The following is a 25,630-nucleotide window of genomic DNA, read 5'->3' as shown; positions in this document are numbered from 1 at the left end:
AATTCCCTCTTTTGAAATATTCCCTGATGATTATTCATATAAATTCACTGGCTAATTATATTTTTCCTTTTTATAATTTCTTGTCTATTAAGCCTTTTGTTAGCCTTGCCGGTATTTTAGTTTTTGTTTTAGTCTGTCATAACAGAAAGATTATTTGGCTATAAGGTGACCTGAGTTTTAACCCTGGCTCTAACATAGGCTTATTATGTGACTTTGATCAGGTCACTTAACCCTGTTGTTCATTTTCTGCATCTGTAAAATGAGAGGTTTGTCATAGGTAATTGCTACATTACTAACATTTTGTTATTCTTACAAAAATATTATAATCAAGATTTAGCTGTGCCATTGGCCTCTAGTTTCTATATCTTCCCTCTTCCTTTTGGTAAATACCCTTAATATAGTCTTTGTTCTAGTTTTGATCACATTATCTTTCTTTAGCTGTTAAATTTTTTAAAAATTGTGAACTTAAGAAGTTCCAAATGAAATTAACATTTCCAAAAAAAAGGATTGTACAAGAAACTGAATCTTTCTTCTCAACTGCTGGCTTCCTCAAAATATAAGTTATCCTGTTTATGACTGACTTTTATTCTGTTCTCTTCTATTCTTTTAAAAAAAAAGTTTTCCAAGTCCTTCTTCTTGTCCATCTTTTCTTCCTTCTCATAGCTGCATCCCCTCACTGAAAAAAAAAGGAAAACCTCCTAATATGCATAGCCAAGCAAAAGAAATTCCCACTGTTTGCAAAACACATCTTATTCCACATATAATGTTTTTTTCAGCCATTCCTCAGTTTATGTGCATTCCTTTTAGTTTTCATTTCTTTGCTGTGACAAAAAGTTGCTATGAATAATTTTGTCCATATGGGTGCCTTTCCTCTTTGTTTTATCTGTTTGAAGTATATGCCTAGTAGTGGTATTACTGGGTCAAAGAGAATAAGCAGTGCTATTGAAGGGCATTGTTCCAAATTGCTTTCCAGACTGACTAATCTAATTTATAACTCCACCAACTATGGTTTAGTGTGCTCATTTTCTCACAATCTCTTCAAGTTATCATTATCTGTTGTCATCCTTGCCTATCCATCATATTCCTTTTCACTAATATTTCACTGAATGTGAGCATCTAGTGTTTGCTCAGATAGTCTTTAAAATTCTTATGTAACTCATTACCCATTACTGGTACCTGGTTAAGTATTTAATAAATAGTTGCTAATTATCTGAGGCCATCACACTGAGAATTATTTCCCAAGTGCAGCAGTACAGTTATCTTGTTCACTTTGGAGCAGTGATGTTTGCAGTTAAGTTTTTTATTTATTCTTCTAATGTTTGGTACATTAGTTTTGGTCTACATTGTTGTTCTTTTCTATAGGACATGCTCCTGAAACAGTTAAGAATTTAATAAAGAATAGCTCTATTTTTGGCAGCTTTTAATGCCATTTTACTTTATTTTTAACTCATTAAACCTACTCCCATTTCTCTTTTCTACTTACATGCTCCATTAACTTTCTAGTTAGTGCCTTTATTCTTGTTTGATCTTGTCTTCCATCATCTTGACCTGTATATTCACACTTTTATTTGTTCTTCACTATTGTGTCTACTTGATTCATTTACTTCCTAATACCTCAAAAAAAATGTGTCTGTATTATCCATAGATTACTTATTTCATCTTTGAATATGTTTTATTTTTTTTTAAAGTTTTTGTCTCTTTCTTCACTGTTGATCTTTTTTGTGTGTGTGTGTAACTTTTAACATATTTTACTCCCTTTGGCACCTTGAAAATGGAATAGGATTTTTAACAGCCTTCTTAGATTTTTAAAAATCACTCTAAGTGGTGCAGTGGATAGAGCACTGGCTCTGGAGTCAGGAGGACCTGAGTCCAAATCCAGCCTCAGACACTTAATAAGTACCTAGCTGTGTGACCTTGGGCAAGTCACTAAACCCCATTGCCTTTCAAAAATTCACTCTGCTCTAACAGGAACTTGTTTACATATTTCCATATATATACATATATATATACATATATACATATATATATATGCCTAATTATCCAGCATTTGAAAAATTAGTTATGGCTAAGATCTCTCATCATTATTTTATGTAAATGCTTTCAGTTCTACTTGATAGAATTTGGCATAGTAAATAAAGTGCTGACTTGGGACCTGTGCTCAGATTTTGTCATTGTTGTTTATAATCCCTGTGACACCTGGACAAGTTGTTTTACTCCTCTGAGTCTCAGGTCCATGATCTGTAAAATGTTTGTTGTGAGGCTTAACTGAAAGAGCACATGTAAATGGCTTTGCAAGCTTCAGAGAACTATTTTATTTTCAGTTATTGTTTCTGGTCCCACTTCCCTGACTTTGTACATGGTTTTTAAGTTTATTTTAAGTTTATTGTAGATTTATCTCTTGAGTATATTTAAGAAATAAATTAATAATCTCCATTCTCATCATGTAATCTCTTTCTGGACTCATCCCTTGAAGATTCTCATAATATGTTTTCCTGTGAAGTTTTTCTTCTCATGCTTCCATTCTCCTCCTCACCCTTATCATCTATGATATAGTCTGTATTTTCTTTCCATTTTCCTTTCATCCCACTTGCCATCCAATGTCCATTTAAAAAACAAACATTTCTCACTCTTCCTTCTTTAAAATTCATTTATCATGTCCCTGGTAAAAGTAAGTAATCTAGGAAGCTACATGCTAAATTCTCAACAACTTGTGTTCATACCAGGTCCTCAATTCAATTTCTTGATATGCCTCCTTGAATGACCACATCCCCTACAATCACCCATCCTTTATATCATAAAGTAGACATTTGTTATTCTTAGCATATGCCACACATTCACAGATACACAAAGTTCTTTTGGTCATTCCAACATCCCTTTCAGGGAAGTCAGGCAACTTAATAACCCCATTTTTCAGATGAAGAAACGGTGACATTATTTCTTAGGATTAGAGACAAACCTGGTCTAGAACCGGTCATCTAATTCTAATTTCACTCTTTCACATTCACCTTTGCTGTCTCATTTTGTAAGGAGAATGGAATTGGATATATTCTAAATATTAGTTTTTTTTCCTTGGGAACTGAATGTTCAGAGTTCTCCATTGTATTTTACTCAGTCCCTTACTCTCTATTTAAACTATTCTGGTAGGTGGATTTACATCACCTTTGCTTCTAAAATTAGTACTGTTCTTGAGGGTGGAAAAAAAATCTTATTATTTTATCACGATGATATCCTGGTAAACTTAAGCATTGCTGTGAGACACAGCTGGATGAATCCTTTGGGAGGATTAGCTGGGGGCTGATCTGACTCTAGCTATAGAAATTCTATTCCCAAAAGGTGCTGGCACCTGGAAAGTTAAGTCTCTTTTTCATACCCTTTCCCTAGAACCTGGAATTCAGTCTGCTATGGAGTAAGTTAATCTTCCTTCAGGTCTTGGTTTTTGTCCCTTTCCCATTTCAGTACAGGTCAAACACCTTCATTCCTAAGCCTTTCCTCTGACCCCAAGACACTCTGATTCTGTTTTCAAAGCATAGGATATTTTTATGTTATAAGCTCCCGTGTTCACCTTATCCCTCTGTCCCTTACCCATTTTTGGTAGAAATGTCTAACAAAAAAGTTTGTCCTCAGAATGTGCCCTATTGGCTTATCAAGGTGTTAATAAGTATTTTTCTTTTGAGTCATAATTTCTCTGAAATACTGCTTCATCTTATGAGGCACACATGTAACTACCAATTTTAATTATGTCTATCTCTGTCTGTGTGACTACCTATCTATCTCTCTCTCCTTTCCTCCTCTCTTATAAGGTTGTATATACTTTTAAAAGATGAAGCATACATAGGATAGCAATTCAACTGCTGCCAGATCTTATACTACCTCTGCAATGAAGAACATAGGCTGAACCTTAGCAGTGGTTTCACATAGCAGTGATTTGAAGAGGATTTGCAGCCTCCCCTAAAATAAGATTTTTCAGTAAATACCTGGTTGAGTTTTACATTGTTTTATTATGAATTAAAAGATGTTATAGAAAGAAGCATAATTATTAATTCTTTTTTGAGATTGTTTTCAGTTTCATGCAATAAAAGTCATCTGATTTTCATGCATTGTGAGCTTTGGTAAAACATTTCATCTGAACTAAGAAAAGTGAACACAGATAAACTCATTTTAAGCAGGTGCCTTCCACAATACATGTTTGGCATTTTTCCAAAACATCAGCTAATATACATTTGAATGCCTCTAGTCTGTGGGAGAGACTATCTGTTAAATTAAATCTCCCTTATCAAACTGATTCTTTATCTGCATAGAAATTGGAGTTCAAGTAACTTATTCTAGAATGTTCTCCTTAAGTAGACTAAAAGAAAGCATTTAAACTATGGAAGCAAAACTACCTGAGAAGAATATTTGCATTTTCATCTAGCCTTCTAATAATTATCTTAGGCAACAAACACAGTTGGGTAAATGAGCTTATTGGAAATCCTTAGGATATATGACAGAATTTCTTGAGGTTGTCATTTATTCCTCTGGTGGGAGGTTGGGGGGGAGGGGGATTCAATAACTGCCATTCTAGGGCAACATATATCTTTATGATTAAATTTCTGCAGAAAAGCAGATTATAATAACTTCTTTCCCCAAAAAAGAAACTCTTCTGTTGATTTGGGTTCCTTTTGTGACAGATAGATAATACTATCTAAAAGATTTTTGCTAAGTGATCTATGTTTTCCAGAGAGCAGTCTTCACAAAAGAGCGCCTTTCAAGGCTGAAATGAAACTTTCGTGCACTTCTGGATTGTGTAAGATATGAATTGATGTGTGGAAGCATGCTGGGATTGTTCTTACTTAACCTTTTAGAGAGAGGTCTAACTCTTTAAGTTTGATGCATTCAGTATTTGCGCATTATTAAAAATCCTGGCTTTTTTCAGATTGTTCCAAAAAAGTAACTTACTTAACAGAACAAAAACTTTGAATTCTCATTTTGCCATATTTGCTTTGATTACTTTACATCATAATCATACCTGTGAAAACCATTTTAAAATTTGTATTTCTCTTTGGTTTTTCATTTGTTGACATTCAGGTAGGCCAGGGCAGAGAAATTTTTTGTCCAATGAGGGCCATTAACCCAGAGGAAAATCAGTCAAGGGTCACAGAAAAATAAAAAGTAACTCAATTTAATTTATATTTTTCTCTCAAAAAATAAGAGAAAAGAACATTAAATTTTATTCAGTAAGTATATCAAATAAAAAAGATTTGAGTAGGTTTCATATAGCAAGTTAAGTTAAAAAAAACAATTTAAAATGAGAAAATAGGAGGAAGGAGAAAGGAAGGAAGAAAATTCAAGGCTTTGAGAAGGTACAGACCAACATGCCAGGGAAAGGACAAAGGGAAGAAATGAAGCAGAGGGAAAAGAGAACGTGATTTAATGGCGAGAAAGAAGAAGCAATCATAAATTTAGAGCTAAAAGGAACCTTAAAAATCTTCTAGTCAAGGCAGCTAGGTGGTGGCACAGTGGATAGAGTACTGGCTCGTAGTCAGGAGGACCTGAGTTCAAATTTGGCCTCAGACACTTAATTACCTAGCTGTGTGCCCTTGGGCAAGTCACTTAACCCTTTGCCTTGCAAAAAAAAAAGACATAAAAAAGAAAATCTTCTAGTCCAACCCCTTCATTTTACAGATCAAGAAAATGAGATCCAATGACCTTTTCTGAAGTTACAAGAGTAGATCTGGGATGTAATAAACCCAGGTCCTCACATTCAAAATCCAGTGCTTTTTCTAGGCATTTAGGTTCAAGTAGGTTTTAAGGTGAGTTTTAATAGATTAAAAACTACTTGTTATATCCTGCTGTAGGTTTCAGGAGTTACTATGACTCTCAGAAATTCTGGCTAATTACTGTTAACCCCTAAAAAGCTTTGCTCTGAATATCAGAGCAACCCTCAGGGGGGAAAATTACTGTATGAAATGTAGTGACTGGAGCTTGAATAATATCATTTCCTAGGGTACTTGTACCCCATAAGATAAAATCAAGCCTAGAGCCAACTATAGTCTGCATGACGTGTTTGCAGAGCTGTTCTTCCCTCGTCTAAATTTAAAGTCATAGCTGCATGATGGCCTTTTGCTTGATATAATATAATAATCTATAAGCTGGTTGAGGAGCTTGTTATGCCTTCCATAGCTTAAATCTGTTATCTGAGCCTTTAAGGAGGAGGAAAATGCAGCATGCTATTTTTTCTCTTTTGGTTTGGTAATAAAAATCTGAGAGGCAGATCTTTCCTTTCATGGAAGAAGAGAGGCATTGACAGAGAAGCTATTGTGAGTAATCAGGACTGGAAGAGGAAGTTAGTGTTACAATGGTAGGTGAATAATTAAGACTAGGAATCAAAGTAAAAAGTAATGATAATTAGCTAAAATGTTTGATAAGAGAAATAATTTTTCACGAGGCCAAGAGGTTACCAGTTGAAAATACATCAGAAGAGCAGTGGGAAGTACTTTGGGTAGGGTGACTGGGGTCAACCAGTTGAGTACCTCTCTGATTTAAAGAACTGGTGCTTGGTCTGACAGAGAATAGGGTGGAGCCTTAGCACTCCAGCACCCCCCCCTTCCCTTTCTAACCTCATTAAAACCATCAATCCTATTAAATTTGTTGGTTTTATTTCTGGAAAAGAAATGTAAACCCTACCAGAAGATGAGTTTACTTAGCATCTCTGTTTAAATCATATTAGAGCTCATTGTAGTGGCCATACAGTTATATTTGGAAGTGTGAGCTTCTGTAGGAGTACCTGTGCCAGCATAATTCCACTGACCATGATCTATGCTCATCCTTCAGCTCAGATGCTGAGTTCCTGCTCCAGGTCATCCTTTATTCAAATGTCAATCAACTCTGCTAAAGTATGGCTCTGACTACATCACACACACACATATTTAATTGACTGCAGTGGCTCCTCTGGAATCATATAAAATCGTCTATTTAGCATTCAGAGGCCTTTGTCCTGGTCTTCAGTCTTTTCTTCCTTTGTTCTCTACCCTCCAGTGATTCTGTCCTCTTTGCCTTTTCCAGTACAAGATACTCCATGTCTGGACTCCATGAATTTTGAGCAGCTGCCACTTTGCCTGAAATACTGCCCCTCCTTGTCTCTGGGTTTCCTTGGTTTCTTTTAAGTATTGATGTCCCTTAATTCCCTCTAATGATCATCTCCATTCTTGTTTGAACATGGTTGTTTAGATATTTTCTCCCAATTAGATTTCTCAAGCTCCTTGAGAGTCAGGAAGGGACTGTTTGTTTTCACCTTTCATTTTATCCCCAGCACTAAACTCAGGGCTTAGCACATAGTAGACAGTTAATAACACATCAGAGTTCTCTTCAGAAACTTCCATCAGCTTATGCATCTGGAACTCACTGGTCTTCATTTTAGTCAGTGGTTATTTCAAGGAATCCAGGGATGCCTTTGATTGAATATTTGAAAGCAGTCTACTCAGGCCAAGCCTGGACCATCTTCGTTTGATGGCTCTGAATCCTCTTAAATTATCTGGGGCTCCAGGCAGGAGATTACTCAGGTTGTTGAATTAGCTGATACTCTCATTAGTAGAGCTATCCATTACTGCTGATAAGGAAATAATGGACCTGAAGATTCATTGTCAATGGAATCTTACTGTAAGGAATAATCTTTATAGCCATAAACCTAGCCTTGTACATTTTGCAAAGTATGCCAACTTGAGGGATTGTTGGATATTAACAAATGAAAACTCCCAAGAGACAGATTTCTGGATAATTATAATTGATTTATTAATTAGGTTAACTAATAATCACTAAATTGATAGTCAGTGATTTCTCTAGGCAACTAAAGACAAAAGCATGGAAATCCTAAAAGATTTAGATTCTTTTTGAAAAGTAATGCCCTTGATAATGAAAATCACTCCTAATTGGTGGACATTTAATGAGGAGGTGCACTAAAAGTTTTTAGTTCCTCCTGCTGAAGATGGCTTAATCATAAGACTCAGCCAGTACTCTGGGCAGTGAAATCCTTCTTCACCAAGACACTCTGGTTGGTTTTCTGCCTCTTGCATGGGTCATTTTTAAATTCTAATGGAGAGGTACAAGGACAGGGTCTCTTCTTTCCCTCCCTTACCCCAAGAACTGAATTTTGTTTATATTCCAGAGTTCCTTTCAGTCCCAAATTCTTTGATATCTATCATCCTTATCATTTTGACAAAAATTTAAATGACACAGCTCTTATTGTAGCATCTGTTAGGAAGTCCCATCATAAAAAATAATAATACTTAAATTCAACAAATTCTCCAAAATGACTCTGGTTAATATTCATCCAAATATATGTTTAAAAAATCTAGCTACCCACAAAATAGTATTTCCAAATTTCCAGTGATCATCTATCTTTAAGGAGAGAAATCAATTTGAAGTAACTATTAAAACTACATAAATCATTATTCAGCAATATTTATAGATCTTCCTTCTTAAAAATGATGATTTTAATCCTGATTAAATCCTCCAGTTGTTCTGATCCATATCCAGCCATTGGACTCAGATGGTTCTGGAGGAGCAAGTGAGGCAGGTGACTTAACACAGTACTCACACAAATCTAATTCACTTCCTTGTCATAACATCATCTCAGAGATGGTCTTCTTCAAGAATGAAGGGCAAACATCATCTTTAAAATGATGAGTATGTTGTTAGAATTATGGAGAGTATCCTCTACTATTTATTACAATTACAGCTATTTATTATAATTAACAGCATTTGTTGCCATATAGAACCCCTATTGGCCCTTACTTTCCCAAAACCAACAAGTTAGTTAAAACAATGGTGGATGGCATATTATTTCCATCCTAAGATCAATTCATACTCCATTTATATTATTTTTAATGGGTCTGCTCAGCAGTTTTAACTCTGAGAAGCTGTTCTTGGTCTCTCTTTTTTTTTTTAAGATTTTATTTATTTTTTATTTATACATCACTAAAATATTCTTGTTTTAAGAGTAAACATAATACCCTCTCCCCCATAAAAATATACCTCATGAAAAATAAAGTAAAAGAAAGAGAAAAAGATGTGTTTCAATCTGTGTTCTGATACCATCAACTCTGTCTTGGGTGGATCAAGTCCATCATAAAAGTTACTTCCATATTTTTCCAAAGTTGCTGTTGCTGATTGTAATTCCCTCCATCCATTCCTCCCCACTACCATCTATTATATTTTCTCTTTCCTTTCACTCTGTCCCTCTCCAAAAATGTACTATGGGGCAGCCAAGTGGTGAGGCGAACAGGGCACCAGCCCTGGGGCCAGGAGGCCCCAAGCCCACATGCCCCCCCAGAGACTCAGCAACCACCCATCCCCATGGTCCCGGACAGGCCACCCAATCTCAGCACCATGCAGAAAGTAAAAAAAGAAAATGAGTTATATCTGATCTACCCTCTTCTCTATCACCCAAATCCCCCACCTCCCCCGTCCCCCTTCTCTCCTTTTTCCTCTAGATGTCTATACCCTATTGAGTGTGTATGCAGTTTCCTCTCTGAGTCATTTCTGAGAGTGAAGGTTCCCTTTCCCCTTGCCTTCCCCCCTTCCATATCATTGCAAAAGCTACATGAAATATCTTTTATGTGAAATATCTTAGCCTATTCCACTTCTCCTTTCTCTTACTCTCAGTACATTTCCCTTTCATCCATTGACTCCATTTTTATATTTTATCTTCAAATTCAGCTTTCTCCTGTGCTTCATCTTTAAGAGCTCCTTCTACCTGCTCTATTAAATGAGAAGGTTACATGCAGTTCATCATCATTAAGTCCCTCATAACTTACCCTTCTCCTCCACTCTCTATGCTTTACCTGAGCCCTGTATTTGAAGGTCAAACATTCAGCTCTGGTCATTTCAAAGGAACATTTGAAATTCCCCTGGTTCATTGAAAGTCCATTTTTTTCCCCTGGAAGAGGATGCTCACTTTTGCTGGGTAGTTGATTCTCAGTTGCATTCCAAGCTCTTTTCCCTTCTGGAATATTATACTCCAAGCCCTATGAGCCCTTAATGTAGCTGCTGCTAAGTCCTGTGTGATCCTGACTGCAGCTTCACGATATTTAAATTGTGTTCTTCTGGCTGCTTGTAATATTTTCTCTTTGACTCAGGAATTCTAGAACTTGGCTATAAGATTCCTGGGGGTTGTTTCTTTCTTTCTTTCTTTCTTTCTTTCTTTCTTTCTTTCTGTCTGTCTGTCTGTCTGTCTTTCTGTCTTTCTTGGATCTCGTCCGGGGAGATCAGTAGATTCTCTCAATTTCTATTTTACCCTCTGCTTCTAGGATATCAGGGCAATTTTCCAGTAGGAATTCTTTAAAAATGAGGTCAAGACTCTTTTCCTGATCATGACTTTCAGGTATCCCAATAATTTTCAAGTTATCTTTCCAGAATCTCTTTTCCAGATTAGTTGTTTTTTCAATGAGATATTTCACATTTTCTTCTAGTTTTTCATTCTTTTGGTAATGTTTTATTGATTCTTGATTCCACACAAAGTCATCAACTTCCTTTAGCTCCATTCTGCATCTGAAGGATTTGTTTTCCTCAGAAAGCTTTCTTATCTCCTTTTCCATCTGACCAGTTCTGCTTTTTAAAGCATTCTTCTCCTCAATAACTTTTTTGAGGGGCAGCTAGGTAGTGAAGTGGATAGGACTCCAGCCCTGGAGTCAGGAGTACCTGAGGTTTGAATCCGGCCTCAGACACTGTAATAATTACCTAGCTGTGTGGCCTTAGGCAAGCCACTTAACCCCATTTGCCTTGCAAAAACCTAAAAATAAAAAAATAAAAAAAAATAACTTTTTGAACTGTTTTATCCATTTGACCTAAGCAGGCTTTTAACATGTTATTTTCTTCAGCATTTTTTTGGATCTCCTTGACTAAGCTGCTGACTTTTTTTCAGGTTTTTTCCTGCATATCTCTCATTTCTTTTCCCAATTTTTCTTCTTTCTCCCTTAACTTGATTTTCAGAATCTTTTTTGAGCTCTGTCATAGCCTGAGTGCACAACTTCTATATTTCTTGGGGTCTTTAGATGCAGAAGGTTGGACTTCCTCGTCTTCAGATTGAGTATTTTGGTCCTCTATGGGACCAAAGTAATTGTCTATGGTCAGGTTCCTTTTTTTTTTTTTCTGTTTACTTATTTCCCCAGCCTGTGCCTGGTTTTGGGGTGCTTCCTGAGCTTTTGAGTATTATTGAGACATCCCCACGAGGACCTCAGCTCTGATTGCTCTCCTGGTCTATGAATGACCACAAGCGCACCCCTCTGCCATGGAACTTTGGGGGGTGTCCCTGCTCTATAGGGGGGGCCTAGACTGTATCCAGGGTCTGGATGTGGTCAGAGCCCCAAAGTCCTATTCCAGGGACAGAGGACATGCTCTAAGAAAATGAATGGTAGATTGACAAGAATAAGACTTGAGTTTTGGTTCCAACTTCCCACTTACTGCCTCTTTTTACTTACGTAGCCAGAAGTTTTTAATTTCAGTTCTCTAGGTTCCTCAACCATTAAATATTGGCCAAATGTTCCCTAAATCCTGTGATTTTATGATTCCTCATGATATAATAATCATAGCTAGTATTTATAGAGCACTTTAAGGTTTGCAAAGCACTCTCCAAATAATATCTTATTTGATTCTTACAGCAACTCAGGAAGGTACTGTAATTATCCCCATTTTACAAATGAAAATAATGAGGATAAGTTACTTGCCCTAATCCGACAGCTTACCAAGTCTGGGACTGAATTTGGACTTGGGACTTTCTGACTCACCCAGCACTCTCTTTATTGCGTCACTACGCTGACATTTCTTTTTTTTTTTTTTTAAGATTTTTCAAGGCAATGGGATTAAGTGACTTGCCCAAGGCCACACAGCTAGGTAATTATTAAATGTCTGAGGCCAGATTTGAACTCAGGTACTCCTGACTCCAAGGCTGGTGCTCTATCCGCTGTGCCACCTAGCTGCCCCTTAAGCTGCATTTCTTAATGTGCTTAAATGTAGCATTTGAGTTATGAACTTAGGACATTGCTTACTAAAGCATTTCAAATATATGAAATATTATTTAGACATCAGAGAAAGAAAGAAAATTTTAAATCATCTCTACAAGCTTTTATACTTTTTGGGACCAGACTTCTGATTTCAGTGTATAGAGAATTCCTGGTGGGAAATTTCCCTCTACCAATGCATATCTACTTGTGTTTTAGAAAACTGCTTAGGACTCTGAGAGGTTACATTGCATGGTCAGCATAACAAAGACAGTATGTGCTAGAAGTGTAAGGGTAATGTGAGGCAGTGGGCATATACATAAAAGCAACTAAGACAGGCCTTGCCTTCAAAGAGTTTGAAGACAAGCTTGAAGCTGGAAAGAAGCGGGTAGGGGAAAAATGCATAGTCCTGGAAACTCCAGGAAGAGGTCCAATTCCTGACCAGAGAAGACACCCATCAGGGATTGACTTTTATGAAAATCATGTGGACTTAAGATATAAATCAGGAGAACTGGAAAAACAAACAAAATTAAATATGTAGGAACAAAAGAGTACATTTTTTAAAATCTAGGAAAAAATCCACAAAAGATCCTTTTTTTGTTGCTTCATCATGATGTGGAAATGAGCCTAGATTTTCCACAGTTCTTTTGCTGAGCTCAAACTCTCTTAGTCCCAACCATGATAAGAAAGTGTTGAGTACAGTCCTACAGTAGACCATTTCTGCTTTAAAAGCATCAGTCTACCTGCTGCAGCCTCTTTCTAGCCACCATATGCTATTCCATCGCTTTATAGGTCACGTACCATTTTAATTCTTCAGAAATTATAGTGTTCCGTGATACACAGTTATCTAGCATCAGACCAGATTGCGATAAAAAAAAAAACCCAGGATGGAACCAGCAGTTCAGTCATTTAGAACCTGCAAAAACTCCCAGGGGGTTAGCAGTGACTGGTCTAGCAGCAATCCATGGAAACTCAGTCATGCACAACTCAACAGAATCAATTGGGGTCAGAAACTTAGAGTGGGAATCACTGTACAAATATCTCTCTGGATCACACCACTTTGGAAGCCCTGAAAACTTAAAAGCCCTCAGACTTAAGTTATTAAACAGTAGGACATAAAGACAGAAACAGATAAGACAATTCTTTTTCCTTTCTTCTGTTCTCTCCTCCATCCCAGCCCTAAATGAACAGAGCCCAACAGGAAAGTTAAAAGTCAAGAAATGGACTTAAAAATGAGCAAATGGTGGCGGCTAGGTTGCACAGTGGATAGAGTACCGGCCCTGGAATCAAGAGTACCTGAGTTTAAATCCAGCCTTAGACACTTAATAGTTAGTTAACCTAGCTGTTTGGCCTCGAGCAAGGCAATGAACCCCATTGCCTTGCAGGAAAAAAAAAAAGAAACAAAAAAAACCTTAAAAAAAAAGAGCAAATAAGCAAACAAAAAGAAACAAAAAATTCCTGATCATAAAAAGCTACTGTAGACAAGGAAGCCAGCCCAAGATACAAACACAAAAGATGACTTTAAAATATCTTATAAGTAAAGCTTCAAGCAGGGCAGCTAGGTGGCGCAGTGGATAAAGCACTGGCCTTGGAGTCAGGAGTACCTGGGTTCAAACCGGCCTCAGACACTTAATAATTACCTAGCTGTGTGGCCTCGGGCAAGCCACTTAAACAAATAAACAAATAATTAAATAAATAAATAAAGCTTCAAAGAAAAATGTAGCTTGGATATAAGAATTTCCTGGGAGAGTTGAGGTGTTTTTTTTTTTTAATCAAAATAAGAGCATAGAGGAAAATTGGGAAAAGAAATAATTTAGGCAAGAAAATTGTGAAAAGAAAATTGTTTGACATAAAGGTATAAAACTTCACTGAAGAAAATTCTCTTATAAAGAAACAAGGCTTGGAATGTGACTATCAAAAGGTAATCAAGCTACAACATGGTAAGAGGTAGTGTCAGTTATAGTATAATAATGTTAATGGATACCACTATGTGTTAGCAAAGGTTTAAAAGTAACAGCTTGACATTTTGGAAAACATCTTTGTGTTATCCAGGCCAATGTACAAAATGTTTCACAAGTATTTGGGGTGTGATATAGGCCTATACATTGCTTGCCTTTTCTCTGTCTCTGATGTTTGCACTCTTCTGTCATAATTGTTTTTTTTAAATACAAGGTTATCTCAGCCCTTCCAGTAAAACACTGGAATTTGTTTATTTGAGTTAAGCAGAAAAATATGTCAAAGTCAAGGAACCTTAGATGCCTTAAAGATCTTTGTTTTTAGCATAGTTGCATATATGATATCTTTTTTTTTAGATTTTTGTAAAGCAAATGGGGTTAAGTGGCTTGCCCGAGGTCACACAGCTAGGTAATTATTAAGTGTCTGAGGCCGGATTTGAACCCAGGTACTCCTGACTCCAGGGCCAGTGCCTTATCCACTATGCCACCTAGCCGCCATTATATATGATATCTTTCATTGGGCAGCATTGATGTTGACATTAGAAATTCCAATTTTACTTTTTTTCTGATATATCAATACCTAATAAATATATCAGTGTCAGAGAATTCATGAAGTCTTTTTTTTCAATTTTGTCTTCTACTGATCCCATGATCAAGACAGTATCAAAATATATTACCATTCTTGTAATCCCCAAAAAGCAATCTCCGTAAAAATAGTGGAAGTTGCAAGGGAAACAGAAATTCTAAACTGTGAAGGCTACCCCTCTTTAAGTGTCACATGTTTGACTGCTTGCAGTAGTATTGTCAAGACCAGTTCTTAAGTTGGAGCATGATCAAATTTGATAAAACTTTATCCAAATACAACAGAGTTGATTGTCTGCAATTGATAGTTACCTTTGTGTAATTATATTGTTAATAGTGTTCTTAACTCATTACCATTAGGAATTAATACTTATACAATTGGTATAATTCATCTAATTTTGGGAGCTGGCTCAAGGACTCTTTGGTTTAGATGCTGAAACTCTTCAGGTTCTAATCTTTGCTTTAGAATAGAAGGTTATATATCTAAATTTCAAGTGAATTGATGCTGTTCCTGGATCCAGATAGAATAACAGTTCTAGTTATACTTTTATTATATAAACTCCCACTTCTTTAAAGAAAACTCTGAATTATCTGTAGATAACTACCTGCAGTTATACTATTCTAATAGTATAAATACCTTGGACACTGATTCCTACAAATATGAACTAATGTATAGGGAACTTTTGTAGAGATCACATTGTTGAAGGAATAGTTCTTTTTTTTTAATTTTAAAGGTTTTATTTATTTTGAGTTTTACAATTTTTCCCCTAATCTTACTTCCTCCCCCTACCCAACAGAAGGCAATTTGCCAGTCTTTACATAGTTTCCATGGTATACATTGATCCAAATTGAATGTGAGGAGAGAGAAATCATATCCTTAAGGAAGAGACATAAAGTATAAGAGATAGCAAGATCAGACAATAAGATATCAGGTTTTTTTTTCCTAAATTAAAGTTAATAGTCCTTGGTCTTTGTTCAAACTCCTCAGTTCTTTCTCTTGATATAGATAGTTTTCTCCATTGCAGACAGCCCCAAATTGTTCCTGATTGTTACACTGAAGGAATGAGCAAGTCCATCAAGGTTGATCACCACCCCCATGTTGCTGTTAGGGTGTACAGTGTTTTTCTGGTTCTGCTCATCTCACTCAGCATCAGTTTATGCAAATCCCTCCAGGCTTCCCTGAATTCCCATCCCTCCTGGTTTTTAATAAAACAGTAGTGTTCCGTGACATACATATACCACAGTTTGCTAAGCCATTCCCCAATTGAAGGACATTTACTTGATTTCCAATGCTTTGCCACCACAAACAGGGCTGCTATGAATATTTTTGTACAAGTGATGTTTTTACCCTTTTTCATCATCTCTTCAGGGTATAGGCCCAGTAGTGGTATTGCTGGATCAAAGGGTATGCAAAGTGAATAGTTCTTAAAGAAGCTATATTATATTTGTAGCATCTTCCATAAATTCCAAGATTATTATGTATATATTTTTAAATATTTTAATTTCCTTCCAATTATATGTAGTTTTCAACATTCATTTTTTGTAAGATTTTGAGTTCCACATTTTTCTCCTTCCCTCCCTTCCCTTGACAATGAGTAATCTGATATAGATTTATATATATATATACATACAATCATGTTAAACATATTTCCATATTATGTTGTAAAAGAAAAATCAGAACAAAAAAGAGGAAAAACCATGAGAGAAAAAACAAAACAAATTTTAAAAAGCAAAAATAGTATGCTTTGACCTGCAGTCATCCTCCATAGTTCTTTCCCTGGATGCGATTGGCATTTTCCATCACAAGTCTTTTAAAATTGTCTTTGACAGGATCTTTATATTCTTGAAGAACAAAGGAATTAAAAAACATTTATCAGTGTTTCCTGTGTACAAAGCATTGTGCTAAGTGTTGGGGACACAAATAGAAAAAGCAAGGCAATCCCCAAGTTTTTTCCTGACATCAAGTCAAATTTGTCTCTTTACAATTTTCGTTTTGCACCTGGTTCTGTCCAAAAAAAAGCTGCCCCTCAAGCAAAACTCAAATCTAATCCTTTTTCCCATATGATACCCACTCAGATACTTTTATGTAGAAATCATATTGTTGGTCTCCCATCCCCATTCTCCCTGCTATTTTTTTTCAGGCTAAATATCCCCCATTTCTTCAGCCAGTCCTCTCTGACATGAATTCAAACTTTTCTCCATCCTGGTTGCCTGATTCTGGGCAAGCTTCAGTTTTGCAGTGTTCTCCTTAATTTCTGATATTGAGAACCAAATCTCATAGTCCAGATGGTGTCTGATGAAGTTAGATGCAATGGGACTATCCCCATCCTAATTTGGAAGCTAGATCCCTCTTAATGAAGTCCCAATTCATATTCTGTTATTTTTGACTGTTAACTTATTGTGCTTATGATCTACTAAAACCCCAACTTTACTTCAGAATTTCTGTCTAATTCCATATTTGTAAAGTTGATTTTTTTTTTTAACGCCCAAGTACACAACTGCATTTATCCCTATTGAACTTCGCCTTATTAAATTGAGCCCTTTGTGTCAACCCTCATGCCTTGCCTTGGTCATCTAGGTCATTTTCATGCCAACTGTGCCTCCATTCATTAGCAAAGGACTACGCACAGATCCCTGGAATACTTCTTTGGAGGAGATTTCCTGCCACATTGACACTGAACCATGAACAATTAATTTTGAGTTTGAACATCCAACCAGTTCTGAATTCATCTGATTATATTTGCACCCAATCTATCTCCCTCCATTTTCTCCACAAGAATAGTATGAGATAACTTTTAAGTGTTACTAAAATCTAGGTAAGCTTTTCCTATAACTTGCCCTTTATTTACTAGTCTTGTTATTCTTTCAAAAAAGGAAGTGAAATTACTTGGCATGACCTTATTTTTGATGAAGCCATGATAGTTCTTTGTAATCGTAGTTTTCTTCTCTAGACATTTACCAATGATCTCTTTAACAAATCATATACCCTATCTATAATTTATATAGAAATCAAAGTCAAGTTAGCATTATGACTATGGGTAAGAGTGAAAAGTATAATGTCAATATTTCTAGAAATTTATCAAATACATGTGAAGAATTGTCTTGTGCCCTATGTTTGGATGTCAACAGAATGTAGAAGCACAAGATATTTGTGTTCAAAGTTCTTATTTTGTTGGTTTCATGGCAGGGGAAAAAAAAGTTTCTCAGCATATGAAACTCAGGAAGTACACTGGCATGCATAAGGTTTCCAACCATCCATTGTAAGAATAGAGTCAGTTCAGGTTCTGAGGTGGGGGATTTATTCAAGAGTAGAGTTGTACTGCCTGTCATTGTTCTTTTCACAGAAAAGGATATTTGTTATGTTGGATATCAATAAAAAGGGCAAGAGACAAGTTGCCTTTTACATTCTTTTTTTAATGTAACTCTTTTTTATTTTTTCAGGTTTTGTAAGGCAATGGGCTTAAGTGGCTTGCCCAAGGCCACATGGCTAGGTAATTATTAAGTGTCTGAGACCGGATTTGAACCCAGATACTCCTGACTCCAGGGCCAGTGCTCTATCCCCTGCGCCACCTAGCCACCCTTTAATGTAACTCTTTCCTAAAAATCACTGCCCCTGGCATTCATAACATTTCAGCTAAGTGTAGGAAATGAAAGACAAAGAGGAGTCAAAGATGACTTCAGAGTTTTAAATTTTGGGGATTAAGAGGATAATGATGTCAGTACAGAGGAGGAACTGCTTTTGTCACCATTTGGGGGTGGAAAAATGATGAGTTGCTGATGGTTTATTCTGGTTCTCTGTAATTGAAAGAACTTTTATAGAAAGAACATTGGACTTAAGAGTTGGAAGAACTGAATTTTAATTATGACTTTACTTTCTAGTGAATTGCCCGAGGAAGCACCTTCATCTCTCTAAACCCTGTTTTTTTTTAAATCCGTAGAATAGAATAATAGCCCTGTCTGCATCATAGGGTTGTCACAAGAACACATTTGTAAACCTTAAGGCGCTATATAAATGTGAATTATTGTAAATGATTTGAGCTTTAAAATAATCCTGACAGTTTTTGAAAATACCACAGGTTGGCAGTGTCATTCCTTTAAAATCTACTTTGTCACTAAAAATAAAACATGCACATCCTGACTTTACCAATTATCACAAACCTAGAAACATCACAATTATCACAAAGCTAGAAACATCAGAAATTATCTGATCCAAGTCCATTATTTACAAATGTTAAAAACAATACCCCCAAAAAGTTGTGCCTCACCTTCTGACTCCCAGATCTAGTGCTACTGAGAAATATTTGTGTTTGTTCTAGCCTGGAAACAATTTTTGAAAATGACCAAGGTGAAGAGGGGACTGGGAAAAGATTCTGAAAGTATTCTCTGCAACTTAGTTTTGAAATGAAAATTATTTGCTTTTAAAGAACATATACCTATATTTTCTACTTGAAAATTGCAGTTATTTAAGGAAGTGTTAGTTGAAGTTAGAACATTGTTCTGTACAAGTTCATATGTAAAGGTAACAATTTAATTCCTAAAGGAAGAATTAAAATCATTTATATAACCATAGACTCTTAAAGTTGGAAGGGACCTTTAAAATCACCTAATCCAATTAACAATCTAGTACAGTACCTGGCAGATCCAAAGGTCATACAACCTTTACTTGGATCATTTTGTAATCTGGGAGCTCATTACTTCAGAAGGCATCACTTTCCATTTTTAGAAAATTCTTCCTTTGCCAAAATCTTATATCCTGTAACTTCTACCCATTGGTCTTAGTTTATGCCTTTGAAGTAATTCAGATTAAGTCTGCTCCTTCTTTTACATGAAAGTCTTTCAGGTGTTGAAAATAATTATCAGCTCTTCATTTTAATTCTTTAGAATCTTTACCATCGTAGTTATTCTTTTTTGGATTTTATAGTTTGCTAGTGTTCCTTTGAAAGTATCATATCCAAAGGGCGGCTAGGTGCACAGTGGATAGAGCACTGGCCCTGGAGTCAGGAGTACCTGAGTTCAAATCTGACCTCAGACACTTAATAATTATCTAGCTGTGTGGCCTTGGGAAAGCCACTTAACCCCATTGCCTTGCAAAGAAAAGAGGAAAAAAAAAAACCTAAAAAAAAGTATCATATCCAGAACTAAGCTTAATGCTCCAGATATGATCTCACCAGTACAAAATACAATGAGACTATTAGTACTTGAAACAAAGACATAGAGTACTAAATGAATGCATTCATTTGTTTTGCTACATTACAGTGTTGGCTCAACCAGAATGCCCATGATCTTTTATTTTTTAACTGGAATTATCCAAACTCTTGTCAGGTAGATCTTCTTTATCCTGTACAATTCATTTTAAAACTAGTTCAAGATTTTAGATTTATCCTTATTAAATGTCATTAGTTTTGGCCTAGTATTACACATGATCTGTTGGAATAATTTTGAATCTTGATTCTGTTATTTATGGAATTAGCTTCTCTTTTCTACATATTTTTGAGAATAATAATGTTAAATAACCATCTGATCCAAAAATATTATTTGTGTAAATGCCAGTGGCCCTTTTAAGGGTAACTTTCTCCAAAGATTCAGGATGAAATTTTATCAAGAGCCTAGGAACAAGCAAGCAAGTTTTCACACTTTGCCCAAGTTCATATTTATTTTGTTTTTAATGACTGATTACAAAGTTCCAGTAGACTTTTGTTTGTTTGTTTAATTATTAATATCATTTCAAAGGATAAAATAACTTTCAAAAGCTGTTTTGGGATCCTGGAAAGAGAAACCTAGAGTTCCCCAACATTGACTGAAATATTTAAAGGAAGTTTTCATGATAATCTCTGGCTTTTCAGATAGGACTTAAACCTTTGAAATACCAAAACATGTTTATATAGACTTCAAGATTTCAAATCTTGCTTTATACCTCCCCCCACTTCCAATTTGGTCCTAAAGAATTGACAAATACAAGAAAATACAAAATACACTCAAGAAATAAAACTTAGTGTAAGGTTTTAAGCATGAGTTCAGTATAAATCACTTGGGGGATGTTTTTGGTGTGGTATAGATTGCCCTCTTTCTATTCTCTCATTTAAGAGAAAAAAAGGAAGGGGAAAGTAACTCTTTGACAATATGAAATTCTTATTATTTTTAGAGAATAGTAACTATGAACAATAAGACTCATTGTCAGAGCAATTTGGTAATAGATATGTAAATGACTAGTTATTTCATTGTGTAGGTGGAGAGCTGCATGTAGACTTTCTTGGGAATAACCTAAGCAACATGAGAATTATATTAACATTACAAACTGAAAGGTCGGAAAATAGCATAAATATACTTTTACTGAATAAATAGTAGGACTGAGACTATTCACTTTTACATTAAGATTTACTTTCCCCACCAAAGGATATTAAGATAAATCTTTATTTGTATATAATCTTGACCTGTCCTTCACACTTGAGTATGGTAGAGCTCAGATTATTATGGTTCAGGAAAAGCAATCCCTTCAACTTGTAATTTTCTTTCAAAAACAAAATATGACTTCAATACAGGAGTTTTTAATGAACCAAGGATAATCCATGGATAGATGTCAACTCATGGACATGGATAGGGAGGGGGGATTACGTCTATATTTTCACCAACCTTTGGTTTCCTTTATAATCCTATGCATTTATGCATTTAAAAACATTCTGAAAAGGGGCTGACTGTAGGCTTCACCAGATGTGAAAGGGTCCATGTCTCAGAAAAGATATAGCACCATAGAAAGGAAAAATTGACATCAGTCAAGTAGTTACTAAAGTAATCTGGATGTTATAGTCAAGATCTAGATCCTCAAGACCTAAAAAGGTCTTGAGCAAAGGTCAGTAAATGGACTTGTCCCTTAGTGGTCTCCTTCCTCTCCCCTCACTGAAAGCAACCTTCCACACAGAACCATATTTAGTCACCATTTTAATCATTACACTGCCTTTCTTGCCTGTATTATTCTGCTGTGATTCCCAGTTGTCATACAAATCAAATGAAAACTCCTAATAATGGTTTTAAAAGCATTCTATCAATTGCCCTCCCACCCTCTTACCTAACTACTCTCAACTCCCACTGTCCCTGAATTCATGTTCTTTCCACCAGCCAGCAAACCTACTTATTCCATCCCACTCATAACGTGTCTGTATTTGTCTTTGAGCTGTGACACCTGCCATGCTCAGCTTCCCTGAAGCCTTGACTGCCTCGCAGACATTGTTCAATGATCTTCTTTCATTCTGGGCCTTCCCAGCGTCAGTCATTCCATATAGCCCATCACTTTCTTTGGCACTGTGCACAACTGTTATTGGTTACATTGTATTCTTATTGCTGTTATTTGTGGATTCCCTTCTTTTATTTGTATTGGTTCAAACTCCTTGAGAACAGGAAACATTTTTTTACTGGCATAATCTATTATTTGTACATTAAAGATACTCAGTCAATAGTGGATATTATGTTATCCTAGTACAACTTTTTAGCATTTGTCATATATTTTTAAGGTGGTTTTTGTTTTTCTCCTTTAAACAGGTACAGAGTGAAGACAGTGTTCTTCTGTTTGTGATTGCCTGGACAGTCACTGAGATTATTCGTTACTCCTTTTATACCTTTAGTCTACTAAACCATCTGCCTTATATCATCAAATGGGCCAGGTAAGAAACTCATTGAGTCCTATCACAATCGCCTATTCCTCCTTTCCTCATTATTTTCTAAGTATTGCCTCTTAAAGATAGAATTAACAAGCAGAATTAGACAGATCTGATCTGAACTGTCTGAAGTCAGAAATCTTGTCTTTTTATTATTAATTCTTCACAACAACTAGTATAATACTTCCCATAGGGTAGATGCTTAAAACTTTTATTTTATGAGTAAGGAAATTAGAGTTCTGGTTTTAGATTCAGGAGACTTAGGTTCAAATCCTGCTCCTAACATACTTATTTGACCTGTCCTCTAAACTCTCAGAGCTTAGTTAATTCACCTGTAAAATGACATCAGTGACCACACACACACACACACACACACACACACACACCTCACAGAGTTGTGGCAAGGAACTCATTTAGCAAACCTTGAAGCTCTGGAAATGCTTGTGGTTATTCTAGTACTTGGGAAGACTGTTGGAAATTAGCATCTATACAAACTAAAATAATGGCCAGTAGAAGAAAATGTTCAAGTCTAGCATAGTACTTTGTATCCTGTGAATATATGTAAGAGAGTCATTGATGGTTTCAGCAAAATCTATTAAAAAGAATTAGGTGATGATAATGTTGAGATTCATGGGTAGTTTAGATTTTCAAACAGGACTTAAGTCTAGATGACATTAAAATGAATGACATCAGAAAAATAGGTGCCAGTGCCAAACACTTAAAACTACTCATGTGAATTTTTTTCATAAGATTCTCACATTCACTTTAGTATTCATGATGAGATGTAATTCTTCCCTTACCAGCTTCAGACTATTAATCTTCTGAGAAAAGCTAGCATTATCCAGTAAAATTTTCAGGTTCTCAAATTTATTGAAATTCATGCTTTACTGTATTCATTTGGACACCTACTTTCAGCTAAAGCTGAAGATCTCTTCAAAGCTTGGTAAATATGAATTTTTAATTGTTAGAAAGAATCAAGAAACAAGTTTTTTGCTTACTTTGCTGATTAAACTAGAAATTTAAGCCATGACTCCCATGTCCCCCCATGGAAACTCCTTGAGGAAGGAAATATTACATTACCTGCTCCCAGAGTCACTTGTGAGGAAGGCATTTTTTGAACTTTATAAATGTCATCTATTATCAAGGGAACCAAGTCAATAAATATTTAAGTACCATCTGTGTGCCACTGTGCAGAAAAAACCTTAGGGATACACAGTAAGGCAAAAGATAATCCCTGCTCTCAAGGAACTCATCATCTAATAGTGGACACAACACACCAACAGTTATGTGCAAACAAGATTGAGACAAGATCAATTGGAGGGAATCTCAAAGGGGAAGCACTAAGATTAAGGAGACCTGGAAGAAGTTTCATGCTGAAGGTGGGACTTTAGCTGAGACTTGAGGGAAGCCAGGAGCCAGAGAAAATGAGATCATTATTATTACTAATGTCTTAATAATTTTAGGGCTATGGAGAAATTTGTCTTTCATTTCTGATTTGAGGTATTGTATAGTCATGTATATCTTCTGAGGCTGCTCAGAAACATTCCCCCACAACATTCCTATTATTAGTTCTTTATAAAAGTCGACTCTTAAAATTTAAATGAAAGGAAAATAATGGGTAAACAGAAAAATCTAGAAATATTGTTGAAGAATTTTTTGGTTTTTTGGTTTTTAAAGACTCAAATCACAATTGAATGGTAGTGAATTTTTGTTAAATTTTATTTATTTAAGGCGTGGAGTTGAGGGTGACTTGCCCAGGGTCACATAGCTAGGCAATTAAGTGTCTGAGGTTGGATTTGAACTCAGGTCCTCCTGACTCCAGGACTGGTGCTCTATCCACTGCGCTACTTAACTGCCCCAGAAGTAAATGGGTTTTTGGGGGGGGTTTTGTGAATTTTTTTTAAAAGACTTATTTACTGATAGCTTTTGTTTTTGCATTACTTTTCATTCCCAATTATATCTTTCCTTTCTTGCTTACTATCCTTTAAGACCCAAAATAAAAGATAAAGAAAAAAAAAGGCAATTCAGCAAAGCATACCAACATTCTGATCAAGTCTGACCATCCAAGTAGCCCACCATAACTACAGTCCTCCACTTCCACAAAGGAAGGGAAGTGCCCTTTCTCTTTGGGGGAGGATCCAAGCTTGGTATTTTAATTACATTCAGGGGTTTTTGTTGTTGTCATTCTTTTTTTTTTTTTAACATTTATAGTTATTCTAAAGGGCAATTGGTTGGCACAGTGGATAGAGTGTCAGATCTGGAGGTAGGAAGGCCTGAGTTCAAATATGGTCTCAAACACTCACTAACTGTGAGACCTTGAGCAATCACTTTATCACTTCACCCTGTTTGTCTCAGTTTCCTCACTGAAAAACCACTCTAATATCTTTGCTGTTGACACCCCAAATAGGGTTACAAAGAGTCAGACTCATGTACGACAATTCAGCAACAAAGTCATTCTGAACATTGTTTTCCTGATTCTGATTGGTACTCTGAACTCTTCCCATACTTTTTTGGATTCTACATATTGTTTAAGGCTTTATAAGGGTACATTACATGCATATACTGTAGTATCTTGTTAGGAGTGAATTTACTTGAGCCCTGTGCCTCTTCAGTAAATTTTTTTGTTGTTTATTTTATTTTAGGTACACGCTTTTCATTGTACTGTACCCAATGGGAGTGTCAGGAGAGTTACTCACAATATATGCTGCTTTACCCTTCGTCAGACAAGCCAGCTTATATTCCATTAGCTTACCTAACAAATATAATTTCTCTTTTGACTACTATGCATTCCTCATTCTGATTATGATCTCTTATATTCCACGTAAGTAAACTCTAATATAGTGTTTTTCTTCATATTGTTGTTTATCTGGTAAATAGGTATAATTAAATTTTTGTGTTTTTGCATTATAAAATAAATTATTAGGTAGGGTCTCTATCTACAAGAAAAATTTTCCATTTTTACTGAATATTGTCCATTAAAAGGAATTAACTGTGGTCATGCTTAAATATAAATTCAGCTTTCTTTATATCACTGCCCTAAAAAACAACATTTAATAATGAATATTATAAAAGGGTTTAAAGGCAAAGATGCTGAAGGGAGGACTGGAAAAGTCAAAAGGAGCTTGGAAGTGGACCCAATCTTCTAAGAGTTATGTCTCTCTCTTTCCATTTATTATTGAACAAGACTTTACTTTAAATCTTGGGAAGGAAAAGTTGGAAGCTGAGGAGGTAATTTTTAAAGAAGGAAAACTAATTTGTTTTTCTCTCTACTTCCCATTTTCTTTCCTTTTCTTTTTGAAAACAAAAAAGAGTAAATAGCAAGAATTTTCCAAATTTGGGGTTTTAAAGATTCCCCCCCCCCCAGTTTTTTTATTTGTTGGGTTTTCTAATTTTTACTTTTTTTGCAAGGCAATGGGGATAAGTAGCTTGCCTAAGGTCACACAGCTAGGTAATTATTAAGTGTTTGAGGCTG

General features: G+C 35.8%; 1 protein-coding gene across 2 annotated transcripts in view; it reads left to right on the top strand.

Moving 5' to 3' along the window:
* Positions 1-25,630, top strand: part of HACD2 (3-hydroxyacyl-CoA dehydratase 2) — a 116,612-nt gene that overhangs the window by 65,279 nt on the left and 25,703 nt on the right. For both annotated transcript variants that reach the window (XR_012474102.1, XM_074214671.1), the window contains exons 5-6: positions 22,043-22,164; positions 24,801-24,979. Coding sequence is in view for 1 of the 2 variants with exons in the window: in XM_074214671.1 (XP_074070772.1) it covers positions 22,043-22,164; positions 24,801-24,979 (301 nt within the window). In the remaining variant the exon portion in view is untranslated. The remainder of the gene's footprint in view (positions 1-22,042; positions 22,165-24,800; positions 24,980-25,630) is intronic.

The sequence above is a fragment of the Macrotis lagotis genome, chromosome 1 (genome assembly GCF_037893015.1).
Source record: "Macrotis lagotis isolate mMagLag1 chromosome 1, bilby.v1.9.chrom.fasta, whole genome shotgun sequence".
Classification (NCBI taxonomy): Eukaryota; Metazoa; Chordata; class Mammalia; order Peramelemorphia; family Peramelidae; genus Macrotis; species Macrotis lagotis.
The sequence above is the reverse complement of the archived record's forward strand: the minus strand, read 5'-3'. Positions and strand labels throughout refer to the sequence as shown.